Raw genomic sequence first — 26622 nt, 5'->3', positions numbered from 1 at the left:
CCTATTAATTTTTTCAAAAGGGTCAAGTAGTCCCATTTATGGGTCAAATAGTCTCTTGTGGATTCTCTTGGAGGTTAACTTTTATGTGTAATGGTGTTTCTGTGAGAAAATCAGCCTGAGGGTCCAAATAATACACTGTAAAAGGAACGTTTAGAACACACACTGTTTAACAGAGAAACTGCTTAGAACTTACTATTCAATATTGGGGTTGTCTTTTACCCTTTGCCTATCCCCCAGAAACAAGATTATTGGCTTATTTATTTAGATCAAAGAATTTGCTTACTATTCCATTGCCATCTGCTTATGTGGCTATGATTATGTCTCTAATTCTCTTGTGAATTGAGGCATCATCGTAGGTAAGTAATAATTATATCTCCCATATAGTATTTTTATCAAGTGTTTTTTTAATCTTAAGATTTTACCTTAATTGAAAGTCCATTGAAAACATATGGCTATTCAGGTTAGTGATGACTAAAACTAAATTTTTGACTTGTCCTAGGAAAGTAGTAGTACTAACTGACATTTAAGGGTAATGGTCAGACTTTTCCTGTAGGGTATCTTAACTGTTTTATTACCATGGTGCCGTGATTTGGGCTTGAGCCCCTCTGGTGCTCTGCTGACATAAAAATGCCATGTTCTGAGGTGTTAAAACACCCGTGCACCGAGCACAAATGTCATTAACAAGTCTTAGGGCAGTGAAATGCAAGATGACTTTGTGTTTCAAGGCATTATATGAAAGAAGCAAAGGAATACCGTTTTTTTTAAATGCACATACTTTCAGACTGAAACATCCGGCCAAGGAAAGCATGTGTACAATCCTTCTCTAATTAAGGGTTAGACTTCTTCGCTTCACATACCTTAGTTTTTGAGGATTATTAAAATGAGAACTGGAACACATTTTAAAAACACAAAGTATACAGTGTGTTGTTTTCGGTTGTGAAAATATGTAGGAAAAACAAAAAGATGTGGATGGGATTAACACATGCCTACTTTGGAATGGTGTTAACCTCTGGAAAGGAAGGGGGTGTCCTTTATCAGGTAGGTCTACAAAAGAATTTTCAGCTGTATTTGTAAGATTTGATCCTTTAACAAAAACCAAGACCAAAGTGAAAGAGAAAGAATACGGACTTATAAAATATAATAATAATTGAGAAACAATTAAACATATCAGTATATTCATACTCCAAAGATTATTTGGCTTTTGCCCATGAAGCGATTTAATAAAGGTATCAAGAAGAGATAGATGTTGGAGTACCTGGGTGGCTCAGTCAGTTAAGTGTCTGACTTCTGCTCAGGTCATGATCTCCCGGTTCACGAGTTCGAGCCCCGCCTCGGGTCAGACTGTGCTGACAGCTTGGAGCCTGGAGCCTGCTTCCAATTCTGTCTCTCTTTCTCTCTCTGCTTCTCCCCTGCTCGTACTCTGTCTCTCTCTCTCTCTCCTAAATAAATAAATAAATTAATTAATTAAATAAAATAAAACATTAAAAAAATTAAAAAAAAAGAAGAGATGGATGTTAACCTAAGTCACAGTGATCTAACTGTATTAACTCTGCGTTTGATTGGATTACCGGTTTACCCTGCAAGACCAGCAGCTTCCTGTCTTTCCACTACCAGTTTCCAGTTTATTGCTGACATTTGGTATTTAAATGTCTCTTTTCATTAGTAAATTACTTCATTTGGAAATGTGTTAGTTAGGCTGTCCCATTAAAAAGCACAGGCAGTAATTACCACTTCCTTATCTAGATCACTTAAAATACTTGTGAATGTCAGCTAATAAGAGATTTACCTGTATTTAGCAGATTTTCACCATTGTGGGGATTTTTTTTTTTTTTTAACCTCTGTCAGTTTACAGCCTTACTTCTTTGAGACTGCATAAACAGTACTTCCCCTGCCTTAAATTACAGGAGTATTTCCGTCTGGCAACGTCGTTAAATGAAAAGTGTTTGCTAGTGCTGCGGGAATTAAATGAAATGGCATACAGAATGTATGTTGCCTAAAGCCTGGCACAGGAAACCTTTCTCCTCCTCTTCTCTGAGTTTGTCCAGAAACCATGTGTGGCATATGCAGCATTGCATCTGACCGTGCTCTTCATTTGCTCTGTTCTCTGGAGCTTAGTGTTCCTCACTCCCACGATAGCGTAGAGTGATTGTAAAGAATAATTCCACAGTGTGATTCTGTGGAAGGAGAGACAATTGCTAGAGAAGAGAGCATCAGTTGGACCATGGTATCTAGTGCACAGGCTTTGAGCAGATCTTGGTAGTGACCTTAGGCTTGTCTTCTTCTTTTTTACAAATACTTAAAATGAAATGGTACAAAAATCAAGTGAGTTACAAGTCAAAAAGTATTTCAGCATTTTCTGTACAATTGCCAGGAACTAGTCTCTCTTATGTTAATTATTACTATTTTTGTCTTTTTACTGTAAACAGTTATTTTAAAGCTGATAGTTGTTAAAAGCTAATTTATTTTCCCATTCACATCAGTGGATTCCTTTGGTCATCTTGCGGGATTTTCAGAGCCATTGAACGTTCATCTCTTCTTTTAGACGTGCTGCAGAAACTGTATCTGGGGACTTTACACCTAAGTGCATCTGAATGTGTTATGCTTGAGTGCCAAAATGTATTTGCATCTATTCAAGCACTCAGAAAGAGGTAACAGGTGACTGTCTGGGGAGTGGAGCTGAGGAAGCTTTGATAAAATTTTCATTTGCTTAAGTGCTGCTGTGAGTTGTTCAGTGGCAAATTAAAAAAGAATTTTAGTGGAACTAGCAAGGGAGATGGATCTTCCAGCAGCTTAGCCAAGGTATCTAATGAACAGAAGAGATCTTTTATACACTGCAGACGGCCAGCAGATAACCAGTGGCTAGCCTCCGATTTAACTCATCTGTACTTGCTCATAAGCACTCATTATCATTAGATTTTTTTCCTCAGACTTGAGATCTGTACATCTGATCCCTGTCTCTTGTACATGGATGTTTCAGCAGATGCTTTTGAAAGTCAAAGCCCTGATTCTTCTTAAAGACTATCTACCGAAAGCCCATGGTTCTTTTTTTTTTTTTTTTTTTTTNTCAGTGCTCATCCCCACAAGTGCCCTCCTCCATGCCCATCCCTCTCCCCCACCACATCCATCAGTCCTCAGTTTTTGTCAGCATTCAAGAGTCTCTCATGGTTTGCCTCTCTCCCTTTCCCCCACCATTTCCCCCCTTCTTCTATAGTTGAGAGTGCTGCTATGAACATTCCAAAGCCCATGGTTCTTAAAAGTGCATCCCCAGATCAGCAGCATCAGTAGTACCTAGAGCATTTTGAAATGCTCCATTCTAGACCTACTGAGCCAGAAAATGTAGGGATGGGGCTTTAGTTTTTCACAAGCCACGTAAGTGATGCTGATGAACATCTGATGTGAGACCAGCTGACCAAAATTAATGACACCGAAGACAGTTTCTTGGTGTCCCAGATGTCATTGTGCATGACAACTATATGTCAGTCTCTTTAACCTCTTTCTTCTCTTTATTTGATTCACCTTTTCTTGTTAGAGTCATCACATCTATTTTTCATGATCTCTCGGTTCCTTTTTTGTTTGTTTGTTTTAAACATTTATTTATTTTTGGGAGACAAAGAGAGACAGAGCATGAGCGGGGGAGGGGCAGAGAGAGAAGGAGGCACAGAATCCTGAAGCAGGCTCCAGGCTCTGAGGTGTCAGCACAGAGCCTGACGTGGGGCTTGAACTCAGAAACCACGAGATCATGACCTGAGCCAAAATCGGATGCTTAACCGACTGAGCCACCAAGGCACCCCTCTCTGTTCCTTTTTTAATGTCACTTTTAGCTTCACATTCCATAGGGTGGCTTGACAGTGTGCCTTGGCGTGGACTTCTTGATGTTTACCAGTTTAGGATTTGCCCAGCTTCTTGTATCTGTAGGTTTATGTCTTTTTCCAGATTTGGGAACTTTTCAGTTATTATACTTACTCAGTCATAGTCAAAATTAAATAACTTTTTCCACTCTATAGTCTTTCTTTCCTTGTTAAGGGACTCCAGTTACATGACTGTTAAGTATTTTCGTATTGTCCCACAAGTCCCTGAGGCTCTGTTTACTTAGTTTTACCCTTTGGTAAACTTTTTTTCTTTTTTCTTAAATAAATTTTTTAATGTTTACTTTTGAGAGAGAGAGAGAGCATGAGTGGGGAAAGGCAGAGAGAGAGAGAGAGAGAGAGAGAGAGGGAGGGAGAGAGGAAGACGCAGAATCTGAAGTAGGCTCCAGGCTCTGGGCTATCAACACAGAGCCTAACATGGGGCTTGAACTCACGAACCATGAGATCATGACATGAGCTGAAGTCAGACACTTAACTGAGTCACCCAGGCATCCCTCTTTTTTCTTTTCAGATTAGATAATTTTAATTGGTCTGTCTTCAAGTTCATGGACTCTTTCTCTGTCTTCTCTACCTTTCTATTAAGCCCAACCAATGTGCATTTTTATTCTGGTTGTTGTATTTTTCATTTGTACTATTTGATTCTTCTTTGAATAAATATCCTTTATTTCTTTGTTATAGCATTTTACCTTTCAAGATTATTGTCCTATTTTTGAACATTTTTATAATAGCTGATTTAAAATCCTTATCCAATAAGTTCAGCATCTCTGATCTCCACGTTGACATGTGTTGCTTGATTTTTGTCATGCATGTTGAGGTTTTCCCACTTCTTCATGTGCTGAGCAATGCTAGACTGCATCCTGGACATTTTTGATATTTTGATATGAGACTCTGAATCTTGTTTAAATCCTATGGGAAACATTGATTTTGGTTTGTTTTGTTTTGTTTTGATTCCTTTTAGCAGGCAGTTGACCTGGTTGGATTCAGACCGTAAGTTAGAATTAGCCTCTGGGGGTTGTGATGCTAGTTCCAATGCTAGTTCGATATGCAAAGCCTTTGTAGTGCTATTCTGGTCTGTCCCGTGTGTGTGCTACCCAAGGGCCTGTCTGGGACCTGAGCAGTGGTCTGTATCTTAGGTCACTTCTTGAAGGTTTGTATGCTGTTAGGGTCAGAACTAAGTGGCCCAAGAGTTCATAAATAGTTCTGTGAGTTTGATTTCCTGAGCTACTCCTTCTGTGTCAACACGGACGAGTCTTTCTTTTTCTGTCATCTGGCTAAAAATCTAGAGCTTTATACTACTCTTTCATGTTCTTTCTGTGCTTGGGCCCAAGTCTGGGCCCAAGAAGGAAGAGAGGGGAGAGAGAGAGAGAGAGAGAGAGAGAGAGAGAAGCTATGCCCCACCCTCATGGAGATCACAGCTTTTCTGATTGGAGAGAGATTTCCCCTCCTCATAGGTTTAGGCATCTGTGGCCCCCCTGCTGCTTCCTCTCTTCCTCTGTTGCTGCCAGGGGACCTTCTGGCTCCACCTTGAATCTGAACTAGAGGGCTTCTCCTGGAGCTCTTTCAATTGTGCTCATGTCAGCGTTTGGGTCTCTCCTAGACTAAGCCAGGGAACACTGGAGGGTGTAAATGGTACGTTTCCTGTCTGTCCGTTGGTGCTTCAGATCCCTGTCTTCTTCAGCCCGCCTGCTCCTGCTTACTTGTCAGGGCCCTGAAGTAACTCCTGCATGCATTCTGCCTACACTGCAGTGGCATTCAGTGGGACAGACAGGGTGGGGGAAACTCCGCCCATCCACCTGCACAGAGCCAAAACTCCTCCCACAGGGTGGCTGTAGATTGCCAACAGTGGAGAAATTTACCCAAAGCTGAATTCTGAAGTAGATGATGCATTTGTCAAAATGGCACATGGTGAAGAAGTGACGTAGATGTGCTTTGACCAAAGTGTGTCGTGAAGAAGTGTCTGAAGCCTGGGAGGTGGGTGAGGAGGAAGACAGAGGCAGTGGGGGTGGGGACCAGGGCAGCTGAATCACGGCAGGTTTCTAGGGCTTGGGAACCGTGGACTGGAAGGTGCTTAACATTCGTTAAATGTGTAGCATGGTCACTGACATAAAAGACAGGGCAGTATTTGTGTAGCCCCAGGGGCCTTGGAGATGAGCAATGACAAGAGGACTGATAGAGGGAAGAGACCGTTGTTGCTGCTTGGAGAGAAGGGAGGCAGTTTGGAAGAACTATTTTGGAAGGAACAATAAAATATTGACAGCTTGGAGTGTGTAGGAGGCTAGAACGGAATAGTTGAGCTTGTTACTAACAGAATAAATGGTATTGTTGGTAACAAAGAATAGAAAGTAAAGTTACTAATAGCCCTGCCCAGTTAGTATAATGCCTTCCATTCAGTACCTTAGAACTTGTCATTTTATATTCTGCTGTCTGGAATCATCCTCTAATTGTTTCATACACTTTCTGCATTATCCTTCAGAAGGATGGAACTTGTTCCGTATATTCTTTTTGCATCTTCCCTCGGGCTTTCAGAAGAGAAAATCAGCCCCCACTTGCCCCAGCCCCACACACATCTAAACATTTCTTTGGGGATGGAACTGGAGCATCTTGGGATTTTATGGAGCTCCAGAGTCAGCCCGTTCACACAGTTGGGCAAAGAAGTCTTGATGGGTTATTTGGCAGGAAACCTCAATAACAAAGACTGAAAATCAATTTACTTTCTTTTCCAGAGTCTCACAATGTAGTTTTGCAAGTTTTACTTTACCAAACATAAACAAGGGTTTAAGTGATTTATCTAAGGCAGGAAATTGTAAATCCATATTTGAATTATAAATGTTGAAAGGGAAGGGGCCAGGCCTATGTGGCCTTTTGATAAGGTGTCATGTGTATTTATATCCTTCACAAATACTGGCAGACGGCCCGATGGCATGCTGTGACACTGACATCCTTTACCCTTGATGCCGACTGCCTGTCACTTATCCAAGCTAGCTGTGAACCCCAAGCCGCATGTCCTGTTTGAATGCGTCAGTATTCATATGAAATTTTCTTACCACAAGCACCATGTCAGGTCTTAATCTTCCCCAGCTCATTGCCTGAAGCCATTTTGAGATAGAGAAAAATTACTGTAATTCAGGTGTCTTAAATAATAACATCAATGTCACAGGAGTCCAAGACTTTCGAACATATTTCTTAATGTGTTCTCAAGTACTGGCATGTATTAGTGGAAATTAGACTTTCTCTTTATTAGGACCCCCAAATGGTGCCAGCATCATAACTTATTTTAATATAAATATTTTGAAGATGTTTTAAATCAGAAGGAAAATTATCCCACACAAGCAAGTTTTAAGAACTTCACCCATCCTACCTTATCCTGACCTGTATCTCACTACCATTCTAGAAAATTATGTTCCCCGGGGCACCTGGTTGACTCAGTTGGTTGAACGTCTGACTTTGGTTTGTGGTTCGTGGGTTTGAGCCCACAATGGGCTTTGTGCTGACAGCTCGGAGCCTGGAGCCTGCTTCGGATTCTGTCTCCCTCCCTCTCTGCCCCTCCCCTGTTCGCGTTGTCTCTCTCTCTGTCTCTCAAAAATAAATAAACATTAAAAAAATTCAGAAAATTATGTTCCTAGACAGAGCTTTGCCTTCTGACAATTGTATCTAAAATGAAAACTTCTCTTTCACTGAGCATGCTTTAGCCAGGGGTTATATTCTGTCTGTGTGTTTCATGGGGTGGGGGTGAGGCTTTCTGAAGTAATTAAATTTGGAATTTGGAGCCCAAAGCAAAATTTCCCTGGGCCCTTTACTTTCTGGCCTCTAAACTCCTGTTATGTTGGACCATTCACTTTTGGGAAATACAGTTTTCTTACATGTTTATGTTAATTATAACCCAGAATTAATTAATTTGTACATCATCACCTCAGAAATATTCATGACAACATTTAATAGGATAAAAAGAGTTGATTTATTTGTGCAGTAGCAGAAGTAGAAAATCTCACATGAAATTTGAGAGTGATTAATAGTGATATTAACAATTATTGTCACCATACTTCTTAGAAATCCTCAGAAATGTTTACATGTTTAATTTCACTTTCAGGGGCTCCTGGGTGGCTCAGTTGTCTGTCTCACGCTCAGTGTCTGACCTAGGCTTAGGTCATGATCTCATGATTTGTGAGTTGGAGCCCTGCATTGGGCTCTGTGCTGACAGCTCAGAGCCTGGAGTCTGCTTCAGATTTCCTGTCTTCCCTCTCCCTCTGCCTCTCTCTCTGCGTGCCTCTCTCTCTTTCTCTCTCAAAAATAAATAAACATTAAAAAATAAAAAAAAATAATTTCACTTTCAGTATACCTGAAATACTGAAATGGAAAATCCCCTGTGAAATCAGTATTCAGTGGTTTCATTCATAGGGATTTAAGTGAAACTTTTTTTGGGGGGGAGGGTTGTTAACAGGTGCCTCTGTGTACCCTTTTACAATGTCATTTCCCTTGCATTTCCTTTTAAGACCATCTGGAACTTGTCTACCTTCTGGTATTTAACAGGCTCTGAGGTAAACTCAAAGAAGCCATCATGTATTTTAAGGAGGCTTAGATACACTCTAAAAATTACAAACTAAATGCATCAGAAAAGTCCATCTGCTGTGATTAATCATGTGAACCTCAGATCAAGGAGTAGTTCATAGTTAAAGAGAGTCTGAGATCTGGAAGGAACCTTAGAAAGTATCCAGTTTGATGACTAGATGAGGAAACTGAATTCTGGAAAGGTTGAGCTTAAGTCACCCTTGGCCATACCAAGAGTTTGGGGCAGGGCCCGTTCTCTGAGTCTTACATACACAGATCTTAGGTAATATGTACACATAGGTGCATGTGTGTGTCTGAGTGTGTGTGTGTGTGTGTATACATATGTATATGTATACACACACACACACACATACATTCATATGATACATTTATATATATTCACGAGTAAGTAGGTTGGTAGGTAGGTTGCTAGATAGACTGATCGATAGATATCGATAGATTTCTTCTAGAGCTTCAGACCCATATTTCTGCCTGCCAAAGGCATCTCAGATTCATTGTGTATACAACCAAACTCAGGCTTTCTCTCCCAACCCAGTATTGGTCCTTTTCCAGTGTTCTCCATCTGTGTGAACAGCTCCCCATCCAACCAGCCGTTGCACCCCAGTACCCAGGAGCTTCGTCCTCACCTCCCTTGTCCCCATATCCAGCCCATCATGCAGTCCTATTGATCTTATCTTCTACCTATCTTCCTGATTTGTTTACTCTCCTTCTCTACTCTCTACTTCCCCCCAGTGCTGAACCACCATTGTCTTTGACCTGACTCTTGCAGTAGCCTCCTACATTATTTATCTTCATCTACTCTTGCCCTCTTTAGTTCTTTCTTCAAACAGCCGAAAGAATGAACTTTCTAAAACTCTCATCCAATCATGTGATGGTGCACAAAGCCCTTCACCATCTTCTTTTGCACCTACATGAAATAAAAGTTGCGTTACTGTATCTTGAAAGATTCTATGTGGCCTCTTTGCTTCCCTCTCTCAAGCTTCATTGTATGTACTGTTCTTCCATGTTTCCTCTGCCATAGGCATTTAACTGTCTTCCTGTCACTCAGCATCATCACCACCACCACCATCATTTTTTCTTGCTATAGGACCTTTACATGTGCCACTCCCTCACTCCCCCTGCTTCATCCTCAGAGCTTGTCTTAGGCACTGCTTCCCACCTCCCTTAGGGCCTGTTTTCTAATCTCTAAATCAACCTTCTTATGTGCTTTTTGAGTACTGGGCAGGGTATCTCTCCTTTAAGCTTTGCATCTCCTGTGGAGTTATTTGATTATTCACCTCTTTGTCTTGCTTATAAGTTGCATGAGAGCAGAGCATAGGTCTGACTTGTTCAACTCTGTATCTGCAATACTTGTCACAGTGACTAGCATGCAGTCAGGGTTCATTAAGTACTTGTTGCATGAATGAATGAATGAACAGCAGCATAATGTAAAAATGAAGCAAATTTTTTAGGTCAGTAGGTTTGTTGAGTAAAGGAATAAAGTTAAATAGAAAGAAACCAGCCTTAACAGAGCCTCTTTTTTTTTTTTTTAATGTTCATTTATTTATTTTGAGAGAGAGTGCACACACAGCAGAGGCAGAGAGGGAGGGAGAGAGAGAATCACAAATGGGCTGACGTGGGGCTCAATCTCATGAACCATGAGATCATGACCTGGACTGAAATCAAGAGTTGGATGCTTAACTGACTGAGCCACCCAGGGGCCCCTAACAGAGCCTCTTTTTATGTGCCAGTCAGTTTATGCACATTATTTAGGTGGAAACAAGGAATGGTCATGAACAGTTTTGTTTTCTTTTATATAACTCTTAAAAGGATTTTTATGTGTATTTCATGCAAATACGTGGGTGGCAAGATTATTTTCAATGATTCAGTATGATATGAAATATGTCTCTGAAATACCATTCTATTTTTCCATTAACATATTTTAGCAGTTTTCAACCTGCATGGCTGGCCATTTGATTAACAGGAAAAAAAAAAAGGAATTGGATTAAATGTAATTAGCACATTGAATGTGATTGCCTTATTAATGTCTAATTTCACTTCCAGAGCATTAAATATACATATATCCTAGACATGGCTGCTTAACTTTTGACTTCTTTGTGTGGCACACAGTTCTGTGTCCTGGTCATAAAAGGCATGGAAAGCACCTTTCTTAATTATGGTAATGGTGCCTTTTCATAATCAGAAAATATATGAATATAATTTTACATGAGGGGAATAAGCAGATCATAGATTGTTTAATATTCACTGCTATCCTTCTAAGTCTACGAAAACTGTGTTCTTCTTTTCATACTGACTCCATCTCCACTCAATAATGACAACTGCCGGAACCCACCCTTTCAGCAACTCCCCGGGGTTATGGTCTAAACCCGTTAGGTTTTAACCATATTGAATTTGAGAATCCGAGGCAATATGTTGAGCAGGCAGGTGGGTCTACTGGTCTGAAGCTCTAGAATAGCTACCGGCGGGGGGGAGGGGAAGGGGCGCGGTGCGTAGGTGGCTTAGTCAGTTAAGCGTCTGACTTCGGCTCAGGGCATGATCTCACAGTTCATGGGCTCAAGCCCTGCATCAGGCTCTGTGCTGACAGCTAGCTCAGAGCCTGGAGCCTGTTTCAGATTTTGTATCTCCCTTTCTCTCTGACCTTCCCCTTCATGCTCGCTCTCTCTCTCTCAGAAATAAAACATAAAAAAAAAAAAAAAAATAGAATAGCTACCTGGGGCCATGATACTACTTGTGGGGCCCAGGTGGAGAAGTAGTAGCCACGCAAAGAGGTTGGTGACCGCTTTTACCCCACAGGTCACATGCTCTGTCCAAATGAGGCAGCCTTCAGCAGCCCAGGGATTTTTGCCAAGTGGCAATACAGATCTACTGATGCCATACCTTCTAGTCTTTGAAGAGAAATCAGAAAGGAACTTAGAGCTTTATATGATGACTGCACATTTTTAACTGGCAGCTAATAATTTTAGTTTTTAAGATTTCATGGGGTACACAAAACATCTATGAGCTGAAGTTTCTCTCGGGCCATCAGTTTGTGACATTTGGTGCAGCTTCTCTACCTTGGCTCTCTAAGTCCTCACAGTGTGTCTCTATGTCGTCTACCCAGTGCCTGTTCTATTCCAGTGCTATTCCCGGTGCTCTCCATTTTGGGTGGATGTGACTCCTTCCTCTCTCCCAACAGGACAGGCCCATTCCCCTGGCAAGGCTTAGTCCTTCCCTGTGGTTACCCCAAACTGGAGCCTCCTCTCTTGTCCTCAAGCTGCCATGTGAGCGTAGGTCTTAGCCTTGCACACATCACTTAGATTCTTGACCCCTCATCACGTGTCATCTTCTATGGTTGACTTCATTGTGTCTGTTCTGTCCTCAAAAGGAAGTTGCACTCTTTTTCAGGGCAAGGATTGAACGTGGGAGTCTCTTCAGAGATGTAGTAAACTCTTGGGTATGGATGGGACCAGGCAACACAGTGAATCTCTTCTGGAACATCGCTTCTCTTAGATGCCTCTGGTGACAAGGATCTCACTGCCTTCTGTAGCACCCGTGCCAGTTTTGAGCAGCTCTGAATTTAGAAAGTGTGTGTTTGCTAGATGCTGGTGAGGATGTGGAGAAACAGGCACCCTCCTACACTGTTGGTGGGAATGTAAACTGGTGCAGCCCCTCTGAAAAATAGTGTGGAGGTTCCTCAAAAAATTAACAGTAGAACTCCCCTATGACCCAGCAGTAGCACTGCTAGGAATTTACCCAAGGGACACAGGAGTGCTGATGCATAGGGGCACGTGTACCCCAATGTTCATAGCAGCACTCTCAACAATAGCCAAATCACGGGAAACAGCCTAAATGCCCATCAACTGATGAATGGATCAGGAAGATGTGGTTCATCTATACAGTGGAATACTACATGGCAATGAGAAAGAACGAAATATGGCCTAGAGTAGCAACATGGATGGAACTCAAGGGTGTTATGCTTAGTGAAATAAGTCAAGCAGAGAAGGACAGATTCCATATGCTTTCATTCATATGTGGAACAGGAGAAACTTAACAGAGGACCATGGGGGAGGGGAAGGGGAAAGAATAGTTGGGGAGAGGGAGGAAGGTAAACCATGAGACTCTTGAATACTGAAAACAAACTGAGGGCTGATGGGGGTGGGGGAGAGGNGACATTGGACAACAAATAGCACAGGAAAATTACCTCAGAAGAAGAGAAACGGGGGCACCTGGGTGGCTCAGTCACTAGAGTGGCCAAATTTTGGTTTTTGGCTCAGGTCATGATCCCAGCATTACGGGATTCAGTCCTACACCAGGCTCCATGCTGAGTGTGGACCCTGCTTAAGATTCTCCCTTTCCCTCTCTCTCTCTCTAATTGTCTCTTCCTCTATCCATCTCCCCCACTTGCTCGCTTGCTCACTCACGGGGGCTGATGGGGGTGGGGGGAGTGGAAGGGGGGTGATGGGCATGGAGGAGGGCACTTGTGGGGATGAGCACTGGGTGTTCTATGGAAACCAACTTGACAATAAACTATAAAAGAAAAAAAGTGTCTGCTTATTTGCTCAATAATGCTGAAATTCGCCCCTGCCCCAACCTAGCATTTTTATTACCCTTGGGTACTTGCTTTGCATTCTGTTGCCTCTTACACCATTGTTTTCTGAATAAGCAGGACCCTGGTCCATCCAATGGAGCCTTTCTCATGTATCTCATATGGCCACCCAAATTTTAACAGGGCTTTAACAAGAAGCAGTGTTTTCACATGGTAACAGACCCTACGTGTACAGTTTCTTTCCTGTCAAACTCTGAGGTAGATGTTGGTAGCGGTAACCTGTACTCTGCCAATTGATTATACCATGTTTTCTTTTAAAAGCACTTTCCTTCGGGATTTCTCTTTTTACTAGCATTAATAAACATCTCCCAAATTTGTGACCATATGCTTTGGTTGGTATTACAGCATCTCTTTGCAGATTTTACTGCTTTTTTTCTTCCGAACAATCAAAACTATAATTATCTGGATATTAAGTTTTAAATCTCCTAATATAATGCTTGAATCCATCACTTCTGCCTTGGTCACATGAGTATTGTGACACTCAGCTATAAAAATAAGAATATTTGCAGATTTAAAATTGGCTTATGTAAGCAGACTTTTGAGACTACAGCTTTCCCTTATTATTCCAATTTTATAGAGCACTGCACTGGAAATTACATTTCAACTGTAAAACTCCATGATTTGATGTTGTCAACCCACCAGGTTGCTTACTGTGAACTCATTACTGTTTTTGCGTGTTCTTAGGTGCTGTGATACTCTTGGGAAGAACCAATATGTTTCGCTTTAACCATCCTAAGGAGGCTGCCAAGCTCAGGGAGAAGAGGAAGGTGAGCCGCCTGACATCTCCTGGAGCCAATTCTGATTCTGGCGGGGCTGGGGCTGTGGGGGCAGTTTGATTTTTCTGGAGTATGGAACTAGAAAAGTCATGCTGTGGCCTGCACTGACTCTAGGGAGTTGTTTCTCAGTGGATAACTGGCTGAAGAAGTAGGAGAGCCAACTGGGTGAAGGCCAGAGCAGGAGGGGAAATGGCTTCTTCTAGACCCTTCCCTTCTCCCCTCCATCCATCCCCACAAAGGAGCTGGGCATTGTTTTACGTTAAGTGGGGAGTGACTTCCACTTATGAGGATCTGTTTTAGGAGTTAACCCCATATCAGAATCATTTTCATCCAGAAGTTTGCTTGCTTTTTATTTTCTGCCACAGCACATTAGACTTCTGGTTGGGGTGTAAAGCAGAGAGGGGGTGAGTGAAGGACAGCTCGTTGAAGAAGGACATCTAGAGGGTACTCTTAAGTGCTGGACGGGGGTGGTGGGTGGAGGATCTGAGAGACAGGGGAAGAGATGAGAGAGAAATGTGTGTCAGGACACCATACTGTCCTTAGACTGAGGAAGGTACAGCCTACAGCTAACATTTCTGGGAGCCAGGCACCATACGAAACTTCTGCAGCATATTTTACTGCTTTATCTGTGCCGCAGCTGTTACTACCCCCAGGTCTCAGATGATCAAGATGAGAGACTGAGGCTAACTTGTTCCCTAACTAGCATGTGGCCAGCCTGTGCTGCTGCCCTGACCTGCTCACCTAAACGGTTTGCCCTTCACCCCTGAGTCACAGAGCCCTGCATGTCGGCCTCCTGTTGTGAGGGCTGCTGCCAAAGGGTGCCAGTGCCTTCGCTGGGAAATAGTGAGAAAGCTGCCAACCCCAGTCTTCTCCATGGTTGCTTGTTCCAGCCCTTGAAGCCTCTTATCTATTCCAGCCCAGGGTCTCCCTGGAGGGCCCTTTTTGGTTCACAGTTGCAGAGGAAGAGAGGGAGGAAAATATATTTGCCAATAGCTTTCCATGGAAGCAAACAGGTTAAGCTCTTCCTTTTATGGTCTCCCTTCCCTTCTCCCTCCTCATCTTTATCCCTCAATACATGTGAGTGCTGCTGAGAATAGGACCCTGCTCCCACCAGGGATGGAGGGTGACCCTTCCCTCCACTTCGATGCAGCGTGGGTGAGGAGATGCCCGCAGTTGTGCACTTCCTGGCTAGCTTCTCCAGTCCGGGGATGCCGGGGCCCCAGGTTGGAGGCTCAGGTTGGAGTTGGATCCATCGCCTGGCTGTCCCTGATTTGCCACCCTCAGGTAGACCAGTTGGCGTGTGTGCTAACGAGGGGTGTATGCACCTCATTGCGTCTCACAAGGTGGGAGCAGTGAGTCCAGGGCTCTGGCCCTCTCTCGTCTGCTAAGGTAACCGCTCTGCCCTGTGTCTACTCTTAGAGTGGCCTTCTGTCCTCCTTCAGCTTGTCCATGACTGACCTCTCGAAGTCCTGTGAGAACCTGTCGGCGGTCATGTTGTATAACCCAGGGTGAGTGAACAGCAGTGTCTCCTTTCCTGTGACTGTCACTTCTGTGATGTTTATTGTGTCAACCCCATTCAAGTCACCAGATAAAAATAAAACTTCTGTAATCGTGCCTCCTTAGCAAATCAGTCATAGTCATTTTCCAAGTTGCTTTTCAGCCCTTGCTCTATCTGTACATAATTTTACTTCGTTGTAATCACAACACAGATGAGATTGTGTATTCTGATTTTTTTTTTTTTTTTTTGCTTAACAGCATAAGAAGCATTAGTGTGGGTTGTTACAGCCTTCATTATCATTTTTGTAATTGTCTATTATTTTAGAATTGGCTCTTTGATTACTTAGTGCATGATCCCCTTAGTTTAGGCACTTGCATCTCATTTTATAAATTTATTGTAATAACAGACAATTTTGATTCTGAGGGCATCCAGGAGTGCAGGAAATTATGTTCACTGCTTTCAAGCCTTGGGGGGACCCCTGAGGACACAGAGGACTTTGTGGCTGGGCTGAGCTACTCAGGTCCTTCACGTTTCAGTAGTGATGTGGTGGTGACAATGAAAATGCTTAAGGACAGGGGACTGGACAAAAGGATTTTGGGGTCCTTTGCTGTTTTGTGACGTCCCACAGTTTTATCTTTCTTGCAGAGAGACTCTCATATAAAGCAGCGGAGGTAAAGAAGTGAGATAAAACTGACAACAGTGTCTTCTAAAACTGTCCTGTACCCAGGAGTGGCTGCATTCCATGCCGGTCACTGTGCTCTGCATCTCACATCCTTTGTCTTAATGCTCTTGATGACTGTCCCCGCTTGACGTGCGGAGAATTTATAGCGATCTGCTGGCCCACGCAAGGTCTTAGCCCATGCAGTGACTGTGTTTTTCCCTTCTTCGCTCCAGCTGGGGGTCTTTTCGGACCTGGGGCCGGTTCTCTCCTAGAGCCCCCACCCCATCTGGGCAGTGCTCACAGATACTAACCTGGAGGCACCCCTCCTTTGGCTCAAGTCCCTTCCCTGGCTTGTGAAAAGCTGATTTGCCTACAAGGCATTTCTTCATTGCCACTGGAATTTAAACCTAGGAGGAACCTTTGATTTTGTTTCCGGGATTTCTCATAGGCAAGCTGAAGCCCAGATTTCATACCTTGCTGGGACCAAAGCAAACACACAAACAGAAAACCCAAAGGCAAACAAAACAAACAAAAAACAACCACCTAGTGCAACATTATAGCTGCAAGCCCTGGGGCCTCTCCCCACCCTCCAGAACTTCTTCAGGTACAAGCCATGGTTAACTTTGTCAGTCTCTGTCTTTACCAGTCTTACAGGTCAGCTTGCACATCTTATTACATAGCTGTTGAAGAGAGTTGTGCTCATCAAATAAATCTGTCTTGAAATAAAGCATAGTGATAAAGCCCTCAGAGCACCTGGCTTATCGCTGCTTTGGAAGGCATGTTTTGTTAGAGGTCTTCGGTGCCTTGCAGTAGCATTAGCAACTGCCTTTTATGGTGACTGCGATGGAGTCATTCATATGCTCACTTTGCTTAATATAATATTCAGGTCTTTAGGGTTAATTTCAGCTTAAGTATTGCAATCCCATCTGTTCAGTACTGTTTGACTAAACTGTTCTGGAATGTGTAGTGTCCTTGCTCGTCATCATCTCCCAGCCCAGGACCCGGCTCTCATCCTAGAATCCAGTTTCCAGCTTCTTTATCCTTGATCCTGGTGTCTTTTACTTTGAAACCGTTTGGGAATGTTATGTGGCTGTTCGGTGCCTTTGAAAAACCCAAAACTCATCTGTGGTCAGCTCACCCTGTTGGAGACACAGTGTCACCAGCTGGGAGCCCCCTTCTCCCCTGCATTTCCAGATGTGACCCAAGCGCCTTTTTTTTTTTCCTCTTCCAAACATAGGTGAATATGTAGTCCTCTCCAAAGTGATGCCTTTTGGTTATCTGCTGGTTTTTAAGTTACAACAGTTTTTCTCATTTATAAAACTCAGGTTAGAGTATACTAATTTTTCATCCTCCAGACTTTTTGGTGACTTTCCATGGTCTCAAAATATAGAATGCCAGCCCCTATGGTGTCACTCAGGCTCTCCGCCCCACGTGCTGTTCCCTTAGCCCATCCCTGCGCATGTTCTGGGTTCCAGCCATTTCAGGGACCCTTTCCATTGCTCAGACCTACCTGGACTCGCTGTGACTTTGGGGCTTGTCTTTTGCTAGTTTCAGAGCCCTGGAATGCATTTCAGGATGGACCTACATATCCTCTAAGACACAGTGCATGTGATCTCTTCCTCTGGAAGCTATCCCCAGCTTTCCTCTCCCGGTTGAAAGTAAGCATCCCTTCCTCACTCTACATTGCTCCGTTTCTGTTATCCTCATTTTGCGCCTCTTTCTAATGGATACTCATCAAGCAACAAGCCTCTTCAGCATGCCTGCTGTGGGGGAGCAGCTCAGGGGCACAGTTGTTCACAACCCCGACGGGATCACTTTATAGCTCACTGGAGGAAAGAGGGAGGCACGGGGGATTTACAAATAAGTGCAGAAAGTGGGAATGAAATGTCCTGAGCAGTATTTGATGGAGTGATCAGGGAGAGTTTCCTGAAGAGGGGAAATTTAATCCAAGACTCTGGAGCTACAGAAAGGGGGAGAGAGGAGCATCTTCCAGGCAGAGGACAAGTACAATGGCTTCTATCCGAGGAGCAGCAAGAGCTCAGGGTAGAGGGAATACAGTCATAGGAGGTGAGGCTGGTGCTGGGTGGGGGGCCAGCTGTATGAGGCCCCTTAGGCCATTGGCAGGAGTTTGTCTCTTTTCTAAGAGGGCTGGGGAACTCTTCGAGGGCTTTCAGAAGGAGAGCAGCCTGATGATGAACTTCTGACCAACGTTAGGATGTATGTTACTTGGAGAAAGTAGCACAGAGTCAGGAAACCATTTAAGACACCGTTTCCTTTGTCCACGTAGAAGTAGCAGTGGATTGGTTCTGGGTGGTAGCCCCAGAGATGGAGTGTCATGGAATCAAGGGTCATCTGATTTCAGATGTGAATAGCTGGGCAGATGGTGTGTCTGTTCCTGAGATGGGGAGGCAGGGGGGGACTGTTGTGGGCTGGCATTTGCACAAGAGTTTGGCAGTGAGTGTCTTTCCTATTTGATTGGAAGCTTTTTGAGGTCAGTGGCTTATATTTATTTCTGTATTTTGTTTTATTATATTTTAAAGTTTATTTATTTTGAGAGACAGACACAGTGCAGGTGGGGGAGGGGTAGAGAGAAAGGGAGAGAGAAAGAATCCCAAGCAGGCCTCATGCTGCCAGTACTGAGCCCGATCTGGGGCTCGAACCCATAAAACCATGAGATCATGACCTGAACTGAAACTGAGTCATATGCTTAACCGACTGAACCACCCAGGATAATTTCTGTTAAAGTGTCATTCACATAACATGCTTAGTAAATGTTTAGCAAGCATATTAAGAGGGAAATTTTACTAGGATACATAGGTCCTTTTGGGAAAAGTTTTCTGCTAATTTCTCTGGGCACAGATATTCCAAAGAGTGGAAAATGGCATATTATTAGAAAGGAATGTGTTTCTGTCACATGGATCAATTCCTAAATTACACTGCAGTTAGGTGAATAATCTCAAGGTCATGTTCAGGATCCTCAAACAAAGAATGGGAGGATGGTCTTATGATGAAATTAATTAGACCAAGGCAATCTGAGAATTCAAGTGAGAAACAGCATCTGTGTTACATTGCATTGCAATTGGCTGAGGAGATGGTTCTAGATGCATCCTGCTCACCTGGCTTCAGTTAACAGGCGCATTTTGTCTCTGCCACCCTTGCAGTACTCATTTGTAAAAATTCACATTAAAATTACTCAGTGCTTTACCAGCCTGACTTCATGCTCCCTGACGTCTAGCCCCCCTCAGCTTGCCACCTGCTGTAGAAAAATGATGGCCCCTGAATTAAGGCATAATTGGAGAAAAATTTCCTGCTCTGATTTATAGGTGTCACAAGGTGCCTGCTCTAGCAGTTCAGCAAAATGAAGCAGAATTATAGTATCGTCATGCTGTGTTTAGTTTCTCCGATGTTACAGGTGTAAATACCCTTGGCCTAAATTAACTACCACGTGATAAACTGGAAGACTGTTGGAAGAAGTATGTTTTCTCTTTGGACCCTCATTACACAGTTATTTAGATCTAGATAATGAGCTGCTTGGACACAAGAGCATGTTAGTTTCTCAAGATGGAAAAGTAGCCCTGAGATGCTTGCACAGATCAGTACTTATTTATTGAGAGTCTTTGGTGGGGAGAACCTAGAAGTGTCAGATGAATGTTCTTTCTGCCCGGGAGAGCAGGCACATGCCTGTGAGCCCATTTTTGAGTGAAGGCCAGGCAGCATGTGATTCAGGGGAGAGAGTGGTGCAAACAGCTCACCCCTGGGAGGTCTGGGAAACTATCCTCTTCATGTAGCCATGCCTTGTAATATTCTGGGTAACTTAGAAGACCAGAGACTTCCAGAAGGAATCTTTCTTGACATTGAGATTGCCTCCAGCCAGCATTGTGGAATCTGAGTCCTAAGCCTAATTCACAGGAACACTTTTGTCTGCAACCCAACTGTCCCTGTCATAACATTTCCCCATTCCATCCTGTTCTGCTCACTCTCAGTACCATAGCGACACGATGCCTGGAATAAAGAGCCAGAGAGGAGAGAAGGGTGGTGTGGAGGGGATAGTGGGGGTTGTTAGGAACCTTAAGTGAAAAACAGTCTGAAGCCTCTGGTCCAGTGCTTTCTTCTCTGTAGTTGAGGATAGGAAGCTGTCAGAAGTCTGTAGTACTGCCTCAGCTTGGAGGACAAAGTGAGGAAGTTTATTAACCGAAGATGTGGTCCTGGACACTCACCCCTTAGAAATCCCAAATCATTCCCCTTAGTCCTTGAGAATTTGTTCCAAGATTCACAAATGAACTGGATTCTGTCCCAGGCCTTGAGATGTTTTTAAGTAGGAGAGGCAGGCTAGAGAGAAGTGATTCTGGGAGAGGGAAATTTTGTGAGTCGAACGGGGGAGAGAGCTGGGAGGAGAGAGTCCTGCTGAGGGGAGGGGGAGCTAAGAGGAGTCTGCAGGCTCAGGCCTGGCTGGGGAACATTCTGAAAGCCAAGTGTGGATGAGGGGACAGAGTTGTCCGTCTGTGAGATGCACTGTAGGGTTGGGCAAGTTGGATTAGAAGTAGGAGAGGGACGACAGCTCGGGTTCTCTAGGCACACCCGCAGTACCTGTGTATGTGTGATGCTCTTATAAATTCAGTTAGCGTGTCCAGAATTTATGACCATGATTAAAATATATGGCCCCAAATGCAACAGAGAAGATTTTCTGTATATTCATAGGCATTTGGTAGCTCATTTCTCCCCTCTCTATTTTAAATTGTGATAACATGTGCTTAACATACAATTTACTGCCTTAATCACTTTTAAGTGTACAGTTCAGTAGTGTTCAGTGCATCCATGTTACTGTGCAGCTCATCTCCAGAACTCTCCATTGTATAAAACCAAAACTCTGTGCCCAACAGTAACTCCCCATTCCCTCCTTCTCTTAAACCCTGGCAATCACCGTTTTAGTTTCTGTTTCTGAAGTTTGACTACTTGGGGTACCTCACATAAGTGGACTCCTGGAGTATTTGGCTTTTTGTGACTGGCCTATTTCACTTAGTGTAATGTCTTCAAAGCTCATCCTGTTGTAGCATGTGTAAGAGCTTGCTCCTTCCTTTTTAAGACTGAGTAACATTCCATTGTACGTATGTACCGCATCTTGTTTATCCACTCATCTGTTGATGGGCGCTTGGGCTGCTCCTACATTTGGTCTGCTGTGAATGATGCTGATATGAACACGGATATGCAAATATCTGTTGGAGGCCCTGCTTTCAGTTCTTTTGGGTATATACCCAGAAGTGGAATTGTTGGGGATGCGGTAATTCTGTTTTTAGTTTTTTGAGAAATTGCCATCCTGTTTTCCATAGCAGCTGTACCATTTCACATTCCCACCAACAGTGCACAAAGGTTCCAAATTCTCCATATCCTCGCCAGCACTTGTTTTCTGTTCTTTTTTTTTCCTTTTTTCCTTTTTCCTTTTTTTTATTTTTTAAAGTTTATTTGAGAGAGAGAGGGCACGAGCAGGGCATGAGCAATGTGGGCTCTCTCCCATGAACCGTGAGATCATGACATGAGCAGAAACCAAGAGTTGGATGCTTAACTGACTGAGCCATCCAGTCGCCCTCTTTTTTTAATAGCCACGCTAATAAGTATGGGGGGTGATATTTCTTTGTACTTTTTTTACTCTCTTCCATTTTCTCAAGAATATTAAATCTGGAAAGGTAGAAAGAAAGAAGATCTCAAAATTCAGTTCCACCGATAAATATAGAAAATAAATGATGATGGGGTGCCTGGGTGGCTCAGTTGGTTAAAGCGTCCAACTTCAGCTCAGGTCATGATCTCACGGTTTGTGGGTTCGAGCCCCGTATTGGGCTCTATGCTGACAGCTAGCTCAGAGCCTGGAGCCTGTTTCAGATTCTGTATCTCCCCCTCTCTCTGACCCTCCCCTGCTCACTCTGTCTGTCTCTCTCTCAGAAATAAATAAATTTAAAATCTTTTTAAAAAAAGAAAATAAATGATGAACATAAATCTAATGTGGATTGATTTCTTGATGACCTCTCTCAAGCACTGCCATGTTCAGTTTAACCAGCTCATTGAGATTGGGTATCTCAAAACCTAACTGATGGTAGGAATCCAAGAAGTTTTTCAAGCCAAGGAGAGATGTGATCATCTTTGCATTGTCAGGGATCACTCCGGCAGCTGACTAACAGTGGCACCAAGGAAGCCACAGGAAGGATGCAGAGGTGAGGGCTTGAACTGGGACAGTACTTAAAGGAACTTAGAAGAAGGGTGGGCTCCAGAGCCATTTGGGGCAAAAAGTCATGAAGCCTAGATGATTAATTGGATGTTGGAAGTAAATACATTGACTTCAGTTTTCTGGCTTAAATCATTGGTTGGTGGTTGCATGCTGAAATACAGATAGGGGAGGAGGAAGAACAGGTTGTCAAGAGGCAGGGAGAATAAGTACAACCTTGAAAAACTGAGCCCCAGGCCTTGAACTTTCTCCCATAAGTGACTGTGCATTTGAGTACCCTGTCAGCCACCGCAGAGCCCTGGACAAAGCTGGAGTCTGGCTTGTCAAAACCACAGGATGAAGGCAGTTTCCCCTGTTGAGTAAAATAGATGTTCCCAACATCTATGACTTTCCCCTCATCCCTTTAGCTACTGTTTGAGGGCCATCATTTGTCCAGCCCTGTACTGGGGCTGGGGTGAGTAAGACAGATAGAGGCTCAGTCACCTTGGAGCATAACTCATTGCACAAGGAAGACCCTCATAAAGCCTGTCAGAAATCAGAACACTAGTAGCATTGTCTTTGCACTTGCCAGGCTAGGATTCCTGAGATGTCTTTAAGGAAAGCTGTGCAGTTCAGCCCAGACCTCGCCCCTCAATATGCTGCATTTCATTGAAGGGGGTCCTTGTTACAGACTTCTCTGATCAACAGGTGCTCAAGCCCTGGTGATTAGTGTAGAGTTCGGTGTCCCCTACCTCCTATTTGCCTGATCTCTTCTCTAGCTATACTACTAAGCCATTACCAAAAAAAAAAAAGGGAATCCTGCTTTTTTAATTAATTAATTAATTTATTTATTTAAAAAAAATTTTTTTTTATTTGTTTCTAGGAGAGAGAGAGAGAGACAGCGTGAGCAGGGGAGGGCCAGAGAGAGAGGGAGTCACAGACTGAAACAGGCTCCAGGCTCTGAGCTGGCAGTCAGCACAGAGCCCGACGTGGGGCTCGAACCCACGAACCGCGAGATCCTGACCTGAGCGAAAGTCGGACGCTTAACCGACTAAGCCACCCGGGCGCCCCGGGAATCCTGCTTTTGTGACAACATGGATCGACCTTGAGGGCATTGTGCTAAGTGAAATAAGTCAGAAAGAGAGAGAGAAATACATATGATTTCACTTATGTGTAGAATCTAAAGAAACAGATCAACCACAACAGAACAAAGAACTAAGCTCATAGATACAGAGAACAGATTGGTGGTTGCCAGAGGGGAGGAGGGCAGGTGGGTGCAGGTGGTTAAAATGTACAAACTCCCAGTAGGTAAATAAGTAATAAAATGTGTAGTAATGTACAGTGTGGTGACTGTAGTTAATGTTATTATATGGCACATTTGAAAGTTTCTAAGAGTAAATCTTAAAGATTCTCATCATAAGAAGAAAATTTGTAACTATCTATGGTGATGGATGGTAACTAGACTTATTATGGTGATCACTTTGTAACATCTACAAATGTAGAATCACTGTGTTCACCTGAAGCTAATATATGTCAATTACACCTCACTTTAAAAAAAAATAATAAAGTAAATGGCCATTGTGATCAATACCTGAGAAGTGGCAAATGTCTGATTGTCATTAAGGTGACTGTCATGGCCCTGGAATTGATTCCTGACTTCCTCTTTGCAGTGGCAAAGGACAGACTCACTGACCTGGCCCTGGCAGCCTGCCCCAACCTTGGGTCACACCTCCTTAGCGCTTTGTGGTGACTTCTTTCTCTCTAAGACCTCTCCTCTTCCCAGCATTTGGTCTGGCCCCTCAGTTCCCGTGTGATGACTTCTAAGCTCCAACACAATCATCCATGATTCTGTTTTCCAACATTGTCTTCTGTTACTTTCTACCTCGAACTGATGCCTTGGTTTAAGCAGACAAAACATATTTCACACCCCTCTCCAGGTCAACCCTGTCTATAAAACCTCTCCATAACCATTAATAGAACCTTCCCACTCTTTTTCTTGGCTGATCTGCTTCATCTTTCAACTCCGAGTGTCAGAATTGTCTCCTCAAGAAGCAGTCTGTGCATCACCGATTTGAGCTAAATGCTTTCTCTTTATTCTTTTGCAGGCACTTTGTGCATACTTTTAGCAGAGCATTTTCCAAATCATTTAATTGATGTTTATGCTTGCTTTCCCAGTAGGCTTGTGGACAGGGCCCATTCCTTACTCATCTTTTAATCTCCAGAAGCTCTCACATGGTGGGCACGTAACAAATGTTCACTGAGCAGTAGGTTTTGGCCAGCAGATGTGCTCCCAGCACCATGGATGTGTCTGTTCATAGGTCTTCAGGATGCCTTGTGCTTCAGATGGGTCCTATGCCCATTTTTAGTATCTCTACTTTTTAGCTGGCCCTGTTCTTTTTGAGTTTTTCACTCATGCAGGTATAGTTTTTTGTGGCTTTCTTAACTGTTACAAGTGACCATATCTCTTGATTTCTTTGGTACCATATACACATGGGTTTTCTTTTTTCTTTTTTGTGGTAGACTCAAAATTACCACTTAGTACTCAGTTCCTCTGACAGCAAAGCTCTCTGAAAGAAGTATGCCCGGCTTACAAATTATCATATGCAGTTGAGATCCAACTTATCTTCAAAGCAACAAAACCAGTTCTTTTTCCTTTGTTCTGTGGGTAACCTGCTGATTCTCCCCATCGCCTATGTCTAAAATGCCTCATGCTCTAAATCATAGTAAGATTTGGCATTTGTGAAAGTGAAGTCTTTGCTCCCCAAGAATGCTTAATCAGTCAAAGTGGGCACATAAAGTTGGGTGTATCATTTCTAACAGAGTTTTGGAACTTACTCCTGGCCTACATCTCAGGCTCCCTGGAAACCAGGATTTGTATACACACATGCGTGGTACTTGGTGCCAGGGAAATGTTGGATGAGGCAAAGCAGACTGGTGACTTCCTTTGGGAGTTAGTTCCACTTTGGAGTAGTGCCCAGCGAGGGTCTTTGCCAGGAAATAATTTCGCTGCGGGGGAAACATTCCTCCTCAACCAGCACAGTCTTTATGGAGAAACCAATCCCACTGCTTAGGCACCCTCTGTCTTGCTCTGAGACTGCAAACAGACAGCTAATTTGGCAGGATGTGGAAGCTTTCACAGCTTCTCGAAAGTGCCCTAAGCAAAATTATATACATTCCAAATTCATTTCAGTCTTGAAAATAAAGAGATTTTCACTTGTGCATTAGCATCCTTTAAGCACTCACCAGTGGTGAGTTGATTTACATGGGTGCATTTGAATAATTAAATTCTGAAGAGGCAAAACATCTGGCTTTCAAATCCATTTGGACCAGAAAATATCAAAATCAAAAATCAGACATGTCTTTGGTAAGCCATCCAAGGAGCTTCATGGAGTGTGGCATTCTGAGCTGCGGTTTGGTTAGCATCCAAGGAGCTTCATGGAGTGTGGCATCAAGGCCGCCGCGGACCTCAGTAGCTGTGAAGGCTCCTGAGTGGGATAGTCTGAAGCCATCAATAATCAAGGAATGAAGACAGACAAGTGAAAATTATTTTTAATCTAAGTTTTCAACATGTTCGTTATGGAAAATTTAGAAATTATAAACAAGCAAAAAGGAACTTATGACCTAGTCAACATACTACTGTATATTCTAGTCTATACCTCTAGCTGTTCCACTGTGTATACTCTTTTATACACACACACATGCACACACACACACAATTAAATATTATTTATGTTTTACCAAGATGAGTTCACGAAGAGTTTTTGCGCTTATTTACCTTTTTTTCATAAATATTTTCCTACATTATTTTAATGTCCATCTGATACTGCATTCTTTGGGTATTCTGTACCAGAATATACTAGGCATTTTGTTGTCTAGTGTTAATCTATCATAGGCAATTGGGGTGACCATATTTGTAGCAGCTAAATCTTTGTGTTTCTCCATGATTACTTCCACAGGGGGAGCAAAGTAGAGATGGAATTAGTGGGCCAGAAATGTAAATGGTTTTTTGTTTTGTTTGTTTATTGGTTTCTTACTTCATTTTATTTTTAAAAAAAAAATTTATGTTTATTTTTGAGAGAGAGATCATGAGTGGGAGAAGTGCATAGAGAGAGAGAGAGAGAGAGAGAGAATCAGAATCAGAAGGAGGCTCCAGGCTCTGGGCTGTCTGCACAGAGCCCAACATGGGGTTCAAACCCACAAGCTGTGAGATCATGACCTGAGCTGAAGTTGGATGCTTAATAGACTGAGCCACCCAGGTTCCCCATCATTTTATTTATTTATTTATTTTTAGAGAAAAAGGGAGAGCATGTGGGGGAGAAGGGCAGAGGGAGAGAGAGAGAATCTGAGACAGGTTTCATGCTCTGCACAGAGCCTGATGGGCAGCTCAATCCCACGACTCTGGGATCATGACCCGAGCTGAAATCGAGAGTTAGGTGCTCAACCGACTGAGCCATCCAGGTGCCCCTGGAAATGTAAA

General features: G+C 43.1%; 1 protein-coding gene across 1 annotated transcript in view; it reads left to right on the top strand.

Annotated features, from left to right (window-relative positions):
• KIF16B (kinesin family member 16B) overlaps positions 1-26622 on the top strand; it is a 296460-nt gene that overhangs the window by 151194 nt on the left and 118644 nt on the right. The window contains exons 16-17 of the mRNA XM_039252113.1: positions 13702-13784; positions 15213-15301. Coding sequence (XP_039108044.1) covers positions 13702-13784; positions 15213-15301 — 172 coding nt within the window. The remainder of the gene's footprint in view (positions 1-13701; positions 13785-15212; positions 15302-26622) is intronic.

This window comes from Hyaena hyaena, unplaced genomic scaffold, assembly GCF_003009895.1.
Source record: "Hyaena hyaena isolate Hyena2069 unplaced genomic scaffold, ASM300989v1 scaffold_411, whole genome shotgun sequence".
NCBI classification, from domain to species: Eukaryota; Metazoa; Chordata; class Mammalia; order Carnivora; family Hyaenidae; genus Hyaena; species Hyaena hyaena.
The sequence above is the reverse complement of the archived record's forward strand: the minus strand, read 5'-3'. Positions and strand labels throughout refer to the sequence as shown.